At 40.4% G+C, this 15,780-nt stretch overlaps 1 protein-coding gene across 3 annotated transcripts in view; it reads left to right on the forward strand.

The window, feature by feature from the left end:
* KCNH8 (potassium voltage-gated channel subfamily H member 8) overlaps positions 1-15,780 on the forward strand; it is a 214,237-nt gene that overhangs the window by 118,719 nt on the left and 79,738 nt on the right. For all 3 annotated transcript variants that reach the window (XM_042477363.1, XM_042477361.1, XM_042477362.1), the window contains exons 4-5: positions 6,796-6,923; positions 8,493-8,733. In XM_042477363.1, the coding sequence (XP_042333297.1) occupies positions 6,796-6,923; positions 8,493-8,733 (369 nt within the window). The remainder of the gene's footprint in view (positions 1-6,795; positions 6,924-8,492; positions 8,734-15,780) is intronic.

Here is a 15,780-nt window from a genome sequence, read left to right on the forward strand (position 1 = left end):
AAGTTTAGATTAAAAAAACTCTATAACACTATCAAATGTTTAATTTATTAAAAGCATTTTTAATGCAGTTTACAGTGGTCCATCCACATTCACTGGGGTTAGGGGCACAAGACCCCTGTGAAAGTGGGAAAACTGCAAAAAAAAAAAAAAACACTTTTTTTTTTACCTCTAGGCATTTGTATGTCCTCCAGTCAACTCTATGATCAACAACTGCCAGAAGCTGACCATAGTATTGTGCTGGAGGACCTAGAAATACCTAGAAAACTGTTCTCTCTAAGAATCTGTAGCCCCTCCAGTGTCATTTCTGCAGATGTTGCCCACAGAGTTGAGCTGAAGGACCTAGGGATTCCTGGAAAGAATATGATCAAATCCACAAAAGTCAAAGCCGCAAATGTGGACGGCTGACTGTAATTTTTAAATTTAATTTTTTAAAAAAACCACTATCTAGTACACACTGTTATAAAACTGCCCTGGAAATGAACCACCATTCTTAAGGTCTCCTTCCCAAACCCTCTGAGTTTTATTGCATATGGCTTTTAAACTGTGATTTTAGGAGGGAAGTGGCATCGGTGACAGTGATTCCATGCCACCATTTCCCTTCTGTCCCTGTCCTGTCCCCCATCCATCCCTTCCCATGAATTATCTGCCAATCACATCCTGCCCTGGGTCCAAAAGATGTTCCTGGGATATTCGTGCAATTGGCAATACATGGTGTCACTGTCTCTTCTTCCACCTTTCCCCCCTTCCCCTCACTACCACAGCCTCAAGGTATTTTTTAATTAAATGGTTAAATTGAGGCTGCAGAGCTTCAAAACTGCACGTCAAAAATTGGGAAATAGACAAAGGCATGCCAGAGATGGAGGGAGGGCGGGCAGAATTAAGGGACAAGAATGGAAGGGAATTAGCCACCAGTTGCATAAAAGATGATCACACTGTGTGATGATGGCTGCAATAACAATGGTAGGTTGTCATTTTATTTTATTTACAGTGATTGCAGGGCAAAAGGGGCTGCTGTGATAAAGCCCTCTATCACTTTCTGTCTCATATTTATATAAGTTACAAAGTTGCCTGACACCTGGCCTGGCCTTCCAAACATTTGCTTTTAGAACCTCAGAGATAAGCTTCCTTCCACTCAGTTCTGCGGTGTAATGCTCCTGTTTAATCACACCTGCCTGTGAGATTTCAGAAATTGCTCTTCAGCTGTATTCTGTATACACACACACACACACACACACACTGCTTGGGGGAAATACTTTTAAAACACCTTTTTTCTCTTTTGTATAAATATAGCTTATTGTTATCTAGAATCCTTCCATTATTTTCTAAATGTATCAGGAGATCCCATCCTTGAAAAGCTGCAGAATAAGCCCAGCTGGCATCCAGCTGTATACAGGCTGCATTCACCCAGCCACGTGAATGCAATAAGATCCATTCTGAAAATTAAACATGCCTCTATCCCATTGTGGAGAAGGCACTTTAAACAGAAAGTGATAATCTCCAAAGAAAAGCTATCTAGAAGTTTTTTAAAAAAATTCATTCCTGATAAAAAGTGCTCCTGCAAACATTGGTTTTTTTTGGTTTTGGTTTTAGGTGGGGGGGGGTCCTCCTTTTCTCTGTCTTCTTATTCTTATCAAGATTTAACCAGGTCAAGCAGATCCCAAGTGAACATTGATGTTCCAAACATCATTGTGTATGTGTATGTATATGCACATTGCACTGAATACACATGCATACAAACTCGGTCCATCAGGGAACTATTTTATGTACATAACACTGTATGAAACTAAAGAGTTTCTAAACTTGTGTTGCCTTCCTATGCTCATCACGGGCGGGTTATAGACCACCGAAAAGCGGCGGCCTGCACCCGCCCGTTTCCCCGCCGGATCGGGGCCTCAGCAGCCAGAGCGGCAGCCGCTGAGGCCCCGATCCGCTGTTTTCCAGGCTGCGGGGAAGCGGCAAAACGCCGCTTCCCTGCCGCCTGGAAAGGGGTGTCCTTGGGGCTTCAAGCCCAAAGGACACCCCACAACGGCAGGGAGGAGGAGAAAGGGGCCGCTTGGCCCCTTTCTCCTCTGCATCGCTGGGCGCAGCCGTCTGAAGGCTGCGCCCAGCGACGCAAAGCAAAGCCAGAAAGGAGCTCCGAAATGGAGCTCCTTCCGGGACCTTGGAAAGGGCACACTAGACGCCCTGGGGCAGCCCCAGTACATCACAACCGCGCCGCCTCGTTTGGAGGCATTGCGGTTGTGACGTAGTGATGGCGGCGGCCGTGTGGAAAGGCCGCTGCTATTTTCTACGCGCAGAGCGCGTACTAGGGTTAGGGGCATCCAGAAAGGATGCCCCTTTCTAACCCTAGTACGTGCTCGTCGCGTACTTTAAGGCCCGTTTGTAATGGGCCTCTGTTTTCATTTCTGCTTCTGCTTGTAACATTCTAAATTGATGGTGATGACGTTAACTTCTATTGTCTAAGCCTGATGAGATTTATTTTTAAGATCATTTTGAATGTTGAAGGAGAAGCTCTATGTCTCTAGCCAAGAAACAGTTACCACACTCAAAACAGGTGCCTACTTTATACAGTTCCTTCCCTTTTCCTTTTTTTCCTGATACTCTATTGCATAGAGTAGGGTGCTATCTTTCAAACTACTTCAAAATATATACCTTTTTCTGCCTTCTCCCTGTTCTTGCACTGCTCATTTAACTATCTTAGCTGTTCAGCTTTTCAGCTAGATTACATTTTGCAAAGAAAACACACTTCAGAAGGTGTGAAGATGACTAAGGGACTATACATACAGGCGGTGGGACGCTCCCCCTTTTTGCCCCAGATGGAAGCCGCGGCAACTGCATGCCATGGCCTCCAGACAGAGCAAAAAGAAGCCACAAAAAGCAGCTTCTTCTTGCTCCCTGGAAGGAGTATCATGGGCATGGTGGCATGCCATGATGATGCCCCTTCTGCGCTGCACCATTTGGATACTGTGCCAGAGGTGCGTCATCATGGTGCACGTTGTGTAGACTGGCGCATGCCACAATGATGGCCTGCTGGCAGTGGTAGCACTTCAAGCATGCGAACACTCACCCCTCGCCCTGCCCACAGGCCAGTGCTTTTTGCTGGTCTGTACAGGGCCTAAAAGGTATTTAGAGGATTAATGAATTTGAGGACCCCCCCCCCTTTAATCCATATGTCTGTTCCATTTTTAAGTTTAAATCATTGGTTTCCAGAGGCCTAATAGCCACCACCTCGTGGTCCAAGCTGAAGGACAATTCATGTAATGGTGTGTCCTTCCCACTGCTCAGACCACAGGACATCCCTGTCTCCCTATAGGAATTATAATCATCCACTGCTAAAATGGTCTGTTATTCCTTTTCTGATATCATCACTTTCACATGTACATGGCAGTTTAGATTTAATTGTAGTTAATTTTACTGCTAAAGCTGACATACAATACTATACACTTAAGAACAACTGTTTTCAGGACTCTACAACCTTGTTTTTGATGTTATTGTTGCTTCTGATTTCTGATGATGAACTATCTTAGGAGTTTTTTTGGCAAGAGGTTTTCAGGAGAAGCCTTTGCCTTCCTCTGAGCTGGAGAGAGTGTGACTTGCCCAAGGTCACAGAGTGGGTTTCCATGGCTGAACAGGGATTTGAACCCTTGTCTCCAGAGTCACTGTCCAGTGTCCAAACCACCACACCACCTCGGCTTTGTCAACAACATTATCCTTTATTTAATTTTAAATAATATATTGTTTTTAGTTAAATATTTTACCACTTGTGTGTCCATGTGTCCATATGTATAGTGCTAGGTATGGATGAATGAGGACAGTATTACTCTTCATCTTTCTTCTTTCTTTTATTTCCTTGCATAACCATGCTTCTTGTTTCCAAAAAATTGATATTTATTAGATTGACATAATACACATTTCTACATGAACAGTGAAGACTAAAATAAAATTACAAATGCACACTAAATGTTTTAGATCTTAAAAACACATACACACCTGTATAACAAAAATAAAAAATCTAAAACATCTATACCAATTCAAATACTAAAAAAAATGAAAAATAACAATAAAACTATAAAACAATAAAACAAAACACACACACAGTAGAGAAACAATGACTTACACCATTCCTGACTGCAATTCTTTCATTTTACCAATTTAACTAACCCTAAATTTATTTAAAAGAAATCTATTTAATTACACAAAACATTTATAATATTATCTAAATATGGCTGAAGTAATTCGCAATGGAAAAAAATCAAACCATTGGTGCAATAAGCCCTGAAAGTGAATCGGGGGGAGGGGGGGGGTGGCAGGATTCGCTTTCAGGTCTTAATTCATCAATAGTTTAATTTTTTTTCAGCAACAAAATATGCAGCTTAGGAAAGTTGGGATTTCTGCTTTTGAGGAAATAGTGGATAAGTATTGATTGGGTTTGATTTTGATATAATTTAACCTCTCTTTAAAATCTATGAGTAGCTTTGGAAAGCAATAAAATGTGTAAATACATGGAAAGTACATCTGACTTCCCCTTGTGTGGGAATTCTGTACAAATAACCAGGATTCTAGTACTTAGTGATGGCATATGTAGGTAGGGGGAAAGAAAATCTTGTAAAAATAAAAGTCAATGTATTCAAGTAAATCGCAAGATGGTAGAAGAGCCTTCTGGGATATTCACAGTGGTGTTAGAAAGCTTCCTTAGCCAGCTGTGCATGATGAATGAAGCATGCACAGAAGCATTTAGACAGAGGTGGGTGCCCCTCTGTGTTGCCTTACTAATGGATTTGCTTTACATTTCAGCCTTCACATCAATCACATGGGCATCAGTTTTCTCTGTTTTCTTTTGTGCAGACTGCAAGATACACTTTTTACCTATTGTTCATTTCTGCCAGTGCTAATTGGGTTCTCTTCACCTCATCTGTATATTTGGATTGTTTTTAATTAGCCTTGTTTGACAGACAGCTTTGTCTGAGAAGCCACAAGTTATTCTTTTTTTTTTTTATTTCTAGCAACACTCAGAACTAAATCTTGCCATTACATGAAAGTTGCATAGTAATCTATCTATTTGGTCCTGCTGAACATTTTAATCTGTAGTTATTATACTGAGAGAGCATGAACCAATTTAAGGCAGTTATCTACTCCTACTTTATGAGATGCGAGAGTTGGAACCATGAGCAGTGAGTCAGACAGGTCAAGCCATGGCACAATATTTGCTCTCAGTTTTTGGAGGAGGACAGACCTGCAGAATGGTAGTTAACTCTCTCTCTCTCTCTCTCTCTCTCTCTCTCTCACACACACACACACACACACACACCATGTGCATTAAAATAATCTGCATGGAAGATCAAGGTCCGTATCAAGTTCAAGAACCAGTGAAAACGTTTCCCTACTCTGGTTCAAACAGCATCCCAATTCACTTGGAGAAATACTATGTGTGGATGGAAATCCATTGTTCACACCATCTGAATATATGAATGACAAATATTTCTGCTGTGGGCAGTTTTGGTGGATATAGCTACAGCATGCAGTAGTGGAGAAGTGCTAGCCTTTCTGGGCCCACGGCCCCTTTATATCCACTTATATCCAATCACATGGTCCCTAACCCTAGTACAGAGTGGCAGCGTAGTAATGGCAGCATCCCATATACACGGGCACTGCCATTGCGATGTAAGCACCATGCAGTGTCTGCACACTGCCGCATACAGCTTACATCACAAGTGCACCAGCGGCTCTCTGGTGCCTAAAAAGAACCCAGAAATACCAGGTTCTTTTTACTCCTGAGGGAACCTGCACAGTTTGGTGGCTGCGGCTTCCTTCCGGAGGGAGATAAGCCGCTGGCAGGTCGCTCCTTTGGGGCAGTTTGTACCGCGCCAAAGTTTGGCTACCAGTCCTGAAAAACACCAAAATCAAGATCCAGCAAATGCAAAGGAAAACCATCTAGGGTGAGGGGGATTCCTAGCAGATAATGGATGATTAAGTAAATGGACACCCTTAGGCTTTGCCATTCAACAACAGAACAATACACAGATTAACAAGCAAATCACTCCTCTCAACCAACAAGTTTATATACCCCACTCTCTTCCATGCCAGCATTCCCTGAAGATGCCAGCCACAGCTGCTGGTGAAACGTCAGGAATAAACTTTTCTAGAACACAGCCTCATAGCCCAACCCCCCCCCCCCCAAAAATCAATAGTCTTTACATCTTTCCATTTCTCACTGAGCTCCTTTTAACATACAAAGATACAGATGAATGCATTTTTCCCCACTCCTCTATGAGAAAGGTTACAATATGAAAAAGTGAGTGGCTCAAGGTAACCCATGCTGTTGCCACACTGCAGAATTAATGCACTTTGACACACTTTAACTGCCATGACTTCATCCTATGGAATCCTGCGATTTATAGTTTGCTGTGATAGAGAAGGCTAAATATCTCACAAAACATAGGAGCTTCCAGAATTCCATAGCATCAAGCTGTCAAACTGCATTAATTCTGTAGTGTAGATGCAGTCTCTGTGAACCTTGTGATTGGGGACAGCTCTAATTTCCATGTTGGAAGATGCAACATCACTACTATAACATGTTGGTTCTCTGTTTTATGTTAATAGCCGTGCCTTCTAAATATGAGAGTAATGCTATTGTTTCCTAAATTTTAAAATTTTAAAATGAAATGAAACAAAACAAACTTAGCATTGGCATATCATGGTGGGGTAAAATCTGAACTATCATTGGATCATTTCCCCAGAGGTCAAAGTGCTGTCAGTATTGTTTAATGGTATCTTTGTTTAATCTTTGTTTCTCAGAAAAATTCAAAGGGAGAGGAAGAGGAGGATCACATTTTGATTCAGCACGCAGACGGAGCAGAGCTGTCCTTTATCACATCTCTGGACACCTGCAAAGAAGAGAAAAGAACAAATTAAAAATTAATAACGTAGGTACAGAGCATCAAGATCCTTTGGTGTTGCTATCTTTACACTGTATTGTCTTGATACTCAGAAGAATTATTATAATGAGTGCTAGTTATCATTTGTAATTGTATTTGTTGTGTCTTCTTGCTCTGAAGGTTATTTTCAATAATGCAATATAGAAGGTCAGCAACATATACAAAACAAAACTCTGTCAGCATTCTGTATCCATTGTGGGTGAATTAAAGCGTATGACAAGTTAAGGACAAAACACAATAGGCACATCCTGCGACCCTGTCATTTCAAACACACCACAAGAAAATTCTTCAGATCAATAGCATTTATTTTCACATTGTCACTGCCAGTCTTTGTATGTCTATCTCCCACCACAACCACTATCACTCCAGAAAATTCTTAGATCAGATTTAATAATGTGAAGATACAATGATCCTGTAGCCTCTATCAGTGTTAGAGGTAGGGGCCCATGTAAATTGTACAAATTTGTACAGAACATTTTCAAATGTATCTCTGATGACCAAATTAGATGTGATGTTAATTTGTTGTCAGTGATTTCTGTGCTTACTGCTCTTGATGTAATACTACCAATAGGTATGGAGACAAATTAAGTTTAAATCTTCCGTCATGAACATGAAAATGCATTCTGAAGGGAACCCCATTGGCACCAATGAAATCTTCCCCCTAGGGAAATTGGAACAGGCATAAGCTAGAGAGGGTTTTTTTCCCCCAGTGGGATCACAGGAAGTGGGAAATAATTAAAGATTGTCCTTTAATCCTTTAAATAATTAAAGATTATTTTATCCTCCGTCTCCAAAGAGCATACAGGACCATATATAGAACATCATTGTTAAGCATCCCCGAGCCCCTCCTCAAGTGGGGTTTATTGTACCAGGAGCTTGTTTGAAGTTATGTTGTATTCATCTCTAAAATCTTAATTTTTAATTATAGTGATATGAACTGTGGTGACATATTTTTGGAAACGTACAGTACCTGTGTTAAAAGAATAAATCACAATGAAACACCTTCTTAAATCTGTAACCTGCTTATCTTTGGTTACCTTTTGCTCAAACATAATGTATTCCAAAACAGTTAAGAACATTCCACATTTAAAGATACTTGAAAATTTTTTGCATCTGTTACTATAAAAATGGGGAGGGTGTCCCGGAGTGAACAAGTAAGCTCAGAATGATTAAGTGAGTGGGTTTATAGACCGGCACCTTTGGCCAGCCTGAGAGCGGAGTTGGGGCGTGGCATCCACACAACGCATGTCCTGATTCTGCCCCATCCGCTGTGTTAGTACAGAGGATTTATACTTTCAATTTCTGGCATAAAGTATTTCCATTCTCTGGGTCTGAGAATAAAAATAACTCTATAGCACATTAATGCAAAGTATGATTATGCTGAACCATGAAAGAAGGATTAAAGGAACAATATCAGGTCACATTTATCCAAAATTTAGGCTTTGATGGGGGGGGAAAGCTTTTACAAAATGTTAAACTGCTAAAAGGGTTTCCATTAGTTGTCAGACAAGAACCATCATATTTTATCTTGATTATCTTTTTCTCTTTCTTTTTCAGAATGTTTTTGTAGATAAACCAGCATTTCCAGAATATAAAGTTTCAGATGCAAAAAAGTCCAAATTCATACTTTTGCATTTTAGCACTTTTAAAGCTGGCTGGGACTGGCTTATTTTATTAGCAACGTTTTATGTTGCTGTAACTGTACCTTACAATGTTTGCTTTATTGGCAATGATGATGTGTCTACAACTCGAAGCACAACTGTCAGTGACATTGCAGTGGAAATTCTTTTTATCATAGGTAAGACATGAATCATTACTTTCTGTCTTTTTTGCTTGTTCTGCAAAGAACTATAGAGTTTCAGCCAGGAGCATGAAATAAATGAGGTCAAATTACATTCAAACATTTTCACATTTGCAGTGTTGTAGTCCCATTTTTAATGGAATACAAATCAGTCAATCAAACTAATAAATCTTGTGTATATCTACTGAATATTAAATCCCACTGAGTTCAGTGGGACTTTATTTCAAATAAATTAACTGAATGCAGCAGGATTTAATCTCAGTTTGCAGCACTGGTTTCCTCACATGGGTGACCATACAGTTATGAAAAGCAAAACAACTACTGTAATGTTTGGAGATTATGACACATGCCTGGGCAGTAGACATCCATATTCAGCCTGGGCGTCTCCAATAGCTTTTAATGAACAGGATTTTCCCGTTCTTGAAAAGCTGCCAGAGAAGCCCAGGTTGAATATGGGCTGCCTATTGCCCGGGCACTGGGCAGTGCAATAAGATCCATTTCAGACGGTTACAACCTGCATCTATTCTGGAGCAGATTTCACATGCGATAATCTCCTTAGACAGCATGTCTTGTGGCACTGTCAAAAGGAAACAGTTTTAGGCTATATTTCTATATACATAAGCTAGAAGTAAGTCCCATCAAATGTAACAGGATTTCTGAGTCAATATGCAAAGGCTAGGGCTCTTTGGAATAGATTCTGTGTTATTCTTACTTTCACCACCAAGGTGGGAGAGGACAGGGTTGTCACTGAATTTTTGCTTTCAGTTGCTGAAAGCCTTGCAACATGTTTTTCAAGTAGAGGGGGCATTTTAAAAATATTCCTAGTGGACAGATGCCTGTTGAACTGACACTAATTGACAATGAGTTTTACTTGTTGTATTTCCATTTTAAGCCTTTCCCTTCATTTCTTTCCCCCTTTTCCATCAGGGTTCTCTTCATGATCCTCTTAAGGAAACTGTTCTTAGATAAGAATTCTTAAAAGACAGCCCTCACATTTTTTAAATCCCCACTCACCCTCATCTTGATCTGAAATGGATTAGAAATTGTTAGATTCCTGCCTGCCAAGCCATTTCTCAGGTGCTAGGGAGAAACACCCATGTTTACAGTGTTAGAAAAAGAAAGGGAGAGATCTTTCCATAGAGAATATATCTGCTTCCCAGCTGTGGCAAATATTGCAGCCAGAGTGGCCAGCAAGGTTTTTTCACAGATGGGTGGGCATGATTCACCATTCCTGGCATTCTGCAACTTGAGACAGCTTCATAATGGGAAGGCCAATGGATAATCACGGCTAAGATTGGTAGGAAATATTACATTTATTTTATGTCTGAACTTTAAATTGAGACATAACATATTTCAGTGTCAATGCAATCTATTATTCAGTATAGGAAAAGTATAGCTTGAGGATAAAGGTCTATCCACAACACAATTTAGAAGGAATGGAGGGAATAAAAAGTAAGAATATTTTAAACTGTGATATTGTTCAAAAGAGTAACCTTGTTTGAAATGGCTTTATAATGGTGGCAATGTGGCATTACCTAAATCTTTCAAAACCCTTCACTCCTGTTCACTGTGTGCCACCACTGCTAGTGTAGGTGGCATTAGAGGTGTGAACTCAATTCGAGTGTCACATCATAAATTAGATGGCAAGATGGTGGGATAGTTGCCATCTCCATGACAAATTTGTCACAAAGATGGCAACTATTCCACCAGCTTGCCACCTAATTTATGATGTAACACTTGAATTGAGTTCTCACCTCTAGTGCCACCTACACTAGAACTCTCTTTAGATGCCAGCCTTCTGGATCTTCAGATCCCACCCCCTAGCTTGGCACTATTTATTCATTGACAGCCACACACCCACTATCTGATGTGCCCCAAATCTGAAAGACTTTTCTCTCTGTTGATAGTGTTTGGAATATGTTTCTTTAACCACTTCGGACAACTGCTTATTGAACAAACAAAAGGAATTAATTTACAAATCAGGTTGAATACAGTATCTTTCTTGGTGGATGGTATTCAAGATTGATAAGGTGTATAAATGCTTCTTTTCTTTTACTTTTACTTTTACTTGACTCTATAAACATTGCCTTATAATCTTAGTTCCCACAGAACCTTTATATAACCTCTGTGCCACTTAACCTTTCTGGTTATCTGTGACTACAGCAGTCATTATCATTAAACTTCCTCAGTTTACTAATTTTTACCCCATCTGTTCCCCAGGTGACTTTAACAATCTCTACTCCCACCTAGCACCATATATCCCACAGGATATTAACACATCCACTTTAACTCTGGACCATTCTTGTCCCAAACCTGGCTACTAAACCCCTACTAACTGCCCCTCACAGCAGTCTTCCTTGACCTCCTTGACTGATGACCCCTCAGGGTACAATAACACACTTCCCTAACCTGGGTACATAACCCCCCTTCTAACTGCACCTCATCGCAGTCTCTCTCAGCCTCCTCAGCTGCTAAACCACTCAGGGTAAAATAAAACTCTCTTAGGCAGGATACAGACCACCCAAAAAGGGTGGTCACCTGCCCCCCCTGGTTTGCTGCACGAGGGAGCCACAATGGAAAAACCACTCAGCTCCCTCTCGCAGCAAAAAGAACCCACAAAAAGCGGGTTCTTTCTGCGGCCCAGTTGTGATGCCGCAGTGCGCCAATGGCGCACTAGTGGCATCACAATGACGCCGGGATGTGCGGACGCTAGGCGTCCATCACGTCAAAATGGAGGTGCCATTTTGACGCCCTCGTCACGTGCGAGGGGTGAGTTGCGTCTGGAAACGCTGCCCCTCGTACGTAACTACGGTGCCCCATAGGGCCCGTCTGTACAGAGCCTTAATTAACTCCAAATATAGCTCAGTCCCTGTATTTATACTCACTCTTGGGAGCAGCCCCCATCTTTGCCTTGCTTAGCTCTCATTGGCTGTTGCCAACGTTTTAATCTGCCTGTGGTTTCCATAGGCTTAATTCCATGAGTATAAAGAAAATAGTTACTTCAAGGATCTTCTTTCAAGTGGTAAACCCATGGAATAATCCTGTGCAAGTCATATTCTCTCAGCCTCAGAGGATGGCAATGGTAAACCACCTCTGAAGAAAAATGCCAAGAAAACCCCATTATAGGGCTGCCTTATGGTCACCATAAGTTGAAGACAACTTGAAGGCACACAGTCTGATCATTCCTCTTTGTTAACATTCCTGTAGAATTCTAGAGTCAGGGCTTACTTTTGCAGAAGCCATGCTGATTCTCCTTCAGTAAAACCTGTCATTTCCTATACGTGGACTTGAGGTCACGCAGATGGAAAGACCATTTAGACGAATGGCGTGCCACACCACGCACAGGAGCATGCCCCATTCATCTAAATGGGGCTTGAGCATGCATAAAATTTGCTTTACACAGGGGGGTCCCCCCATAAAGCAAGGGTTCACTGTATGTTTCTACAAGTTTATCTAGAACCTAACAAAAATACCCTGGAATTTGCTGCATTCCCCTAGTAATTTCCCTTTGAAAAATTTATCTGTTTAAAAATGGGAATTACATTGGCCACTTTTCAGTCCTATGGTACAGAAGTTGATCTTAGCAACATGTTACATATTTTTGTTAGAAGATGTGTGGTTTCAAATTGAATACCTTTTTAAAAATTCAAGGGGACACTATATGAACCTAGTAGTTTTTTTGGAAGTAAATCTCTAAAATGTCATCTCTTGCTGCTATTATTTTCAATTCCTCATACTCCACTCCTGAAAAAGGCAGTTCAAGCACAGCTGTCTACCATACATAACTTTAGCTGTCTCCTTAGAACTTGTTTAGTGTTGCCACATTCTCCATTTCAGTATTAGTTGACATGTAGAACTAGATAATTGTTGATAGGCATAGTTGCTCCAAGTCCTTAAGGATATATAAACTGTTTATTATCTTTAATATGACTTGATAAAGGTGTCTATGGTTATGTTCTTATCAGCTTATGCTATGCAGAATTTAAGCAGAGCAGAATTTCAATGACAGCAAAAATAATGAATTTCTCAAATGTAATATGAGAACTCATTTCCCTTTTGAATGTGGCCATATGAATCTCTAACATAACCTCAATTTGAATTTTCCATCAATATTCTTATAAGCATTAATTTTTATTCAAAGGTAAAACATTTGAAATATGTCTATAATTTTATTTCTGTCTGTCTTGGATACCAGTGGATTGGCTCAACATTTTTTACATCACTAACCTGTATACTAGCAATAAACTGTGGCCATTTACTATGCTAAACTGGATCATATTTTTAAAAATCACTGTATTGTTTTATGGTACACAAAGAAAGTATCTCAGAAATACCAAGATGATAGTTCCCTTTTGTTCATGTTTACTTTATTCATGTTAACACTGAATCATGTTCAATTGAGTTTTCTCCCAAATAAACATTCATATTTACCTATGCAAGCTAAGTGCAGTCTAAAGGATCATTACGTATGGCCTATATCTTATAGATCTAGATAAACTAAAATTCTAAGATCTTTTTTCTACTTAGGGGTCAGTCACACTTAGCTTTTTGCATGGAGAGATTCGCATCTATGAATCAATTCAATATTGATTCACTGTTCCCACTATGTTTTAAGGCAGCAAATCTCTCCCTGGCATTTAAGTCCAGTTTGAAGTTCACATTCACCACCGTTATGGATCAAAATGGAGGCACCTTCATTTCCTGAATGGTGACTGCATCATCCAAGTCGATCTAATAATGGCATTCACACTGTCAGAGATGTAGATTGTTGTGTTTCTTAAAAAAAAAAAGAACTGCTAAAGGATCCGGTGTCAAATGCACTGGTTTAAATGGGATTTTTGGTGCCCCCCCCCCCAAAAAAAAACTGCACCTAATATAATCTGTGTAAGTCTGAACAACAGGGAAATAATCCAGTTTCCAAAGTAGGTTATTTCAGAGTGTGAATGAGCCCTAAATCCTTCCTTTTCCAAATGTTTATTCATTATGTAATTCATTGTGGAAATCCCCCAAAGGTAACTTGTTCCTATTACAGTTACACATTTTAATAGAGGTTCTCTATGTTGCTTTCTACATTTTAGCCCCTTAGGAGCTAAATTTCACCTAAAAGAAGGAAGAAAATATCCTAAATATTGGGGTGAACCCTCAAAATATCCCCCAAGCATTTTTTCCAGGTAAAGTAATGAGAAATAGTAACACATAAATGTTCTTTGTCATATGAAAAAAGTTACATTATCACTTAATGTGTTATTTTGCCTTATGCCTTTGTTCCTCTATGCCCAATAATAATAATAATAATAATAATAACAACAACAACAACAACAACATTAACAACAATAATACATTTTATTTCTTTCCCACCTCTCCTGAAGGATCAAGGTGGAGTACAACACCTCGTATTTTGTTAAAGTAAAAAACAGAATTTAAAAAAAGAAAAAGAAGGGGGGGAACTAACAGTTAAAATACAATACAGTCAGCCCTTCACTTACACGGGGGATCCATTCTGGGCCCTCCTCTCCGTGTAAAGGGAAAAACACATAAACTCAAACCTCGTTTGAATTATTGGGGCTTGTTGGCACGGCACGCGCCCAGCGCACCACAGGGCACACACCTTGCATGCGTGCCCCATTGCTTCTTATGGAACACGGGAGAAGTCTTTTTGGCGTGGCTTCCAGTGTACACCTGCATATGACGCAGGCACACTGTACTATTAAACCATTAAAGTACACTCATATGAGTGCATTCTCTAAAACATACAAATCAAAAAGTCATGATTTAAAATTGACTGTGTAAGCCTGCTGAAAGTGATGTGTCTTTGATGTTGTTTTGAGTGCTGTCAGTGCTTTCTGGCATCATATCTCTTCCGGCAGGTCATTCCACAGTCTAGGGGCAGCAGTAAAAAGGTACTTTTGGAAACTGTTGCCAGACTAGTCTTGGCTGGTTGGAGCAAACATTTCCCAGAGGACAAGAGTGTACAGGGGAGATTGAATGGGAAAAGCCAATCCTGTAGGTAACCTGGACCCAAACCATGTAGGACTTTAAAAGTAATAACCAACACTTTGTACATTGTTCATAAACTAATTGGCAGCCAATGGAGTGATTTTATGATCGGTGTAATGTGATCATTCCTGGATATACCGTAATCAGTCTAGCTGCCATATTCTCAACCAGCTGGAGTTTCTGGACTTGGTATAAAGGTAGCCCAATGAGAGCGCAGCTTCGAGGTTACCAGCACATGCACTGCCATCTTTAAATCCTCTAATTCTAGGAAGGAGCACAGTTGGCATAGACAACAGGCACTCCAGAATGTTGCATCTATTTGAGTGGATATTTGGAGGGACAGATCTAAGAGCACTCCCAAACGGTGAACACAGTCTTTCTGTGACCCCTATCCAGAACTGGTTGACATATCTCCAGCCCCAGATTTAAGAGCCTTGATAGTAAGCACTTCTGCCTTGTGTGGATTCCATTTCAATTTGTTTTTCTTCATCCAGTCCATTACCTCTTCCAAGCATTCATTCAGAAGAGACACACACAGAGGAGATAAATAATGTATGAGTTTCTTTGAAACTTTAATGGTAATGTGTGGCACCAGAAAGCTTGTCTGTGAGCACTCTAGATGAGATCCTATTTCGTTTTGGTGGAGTGGGACACTCTACTTGGCAGTATTATACCATTTCAGCATGGGATTTCCCAAACCACCCTTCCATAATGCTTTGGCTCCAAGGACTGATCAGTCCTAGGCAGGTCTTGACTAAGGCTTCCTCTACTGTCTGGTGAAAGCCAGGTACCTGCCTTTTCCTCAGGCCACAGTAAACAAATGTAGTGGGTTGTCAGGGCTTCCCATCACACCATTCATTGTTGCTGCTGCCACTACCTTGGATAACTCCTTGTATGAGTGGTAAAAATTGCAAACTGATCATAGAAAAGTCTGATACAGGAGCAGTTTTTCCCTATAGGCTCCTCGCTCTTACATGCATTAAACTTGTCCTTCCACATTTGCAGCTTTGATTATTCGTGGATTTTCTTAATATGTTCTCTCTAGAA

This window comes from Sceloporus undulatus, chromosome 6 (assembly GCF_019175285.1).
Source record: "Sceloporus undulatus isolate JIND9_A2432 ecotype Alabama chromosome 6, SceUnd_v1.1, whole genome shotgun sequence".
NCBI lineage: Eukaryota > Metazoa > Chordata > Lepidosauria > Squamata > Phrynosomatidae > Sceloporus > Sceloporus undulatus.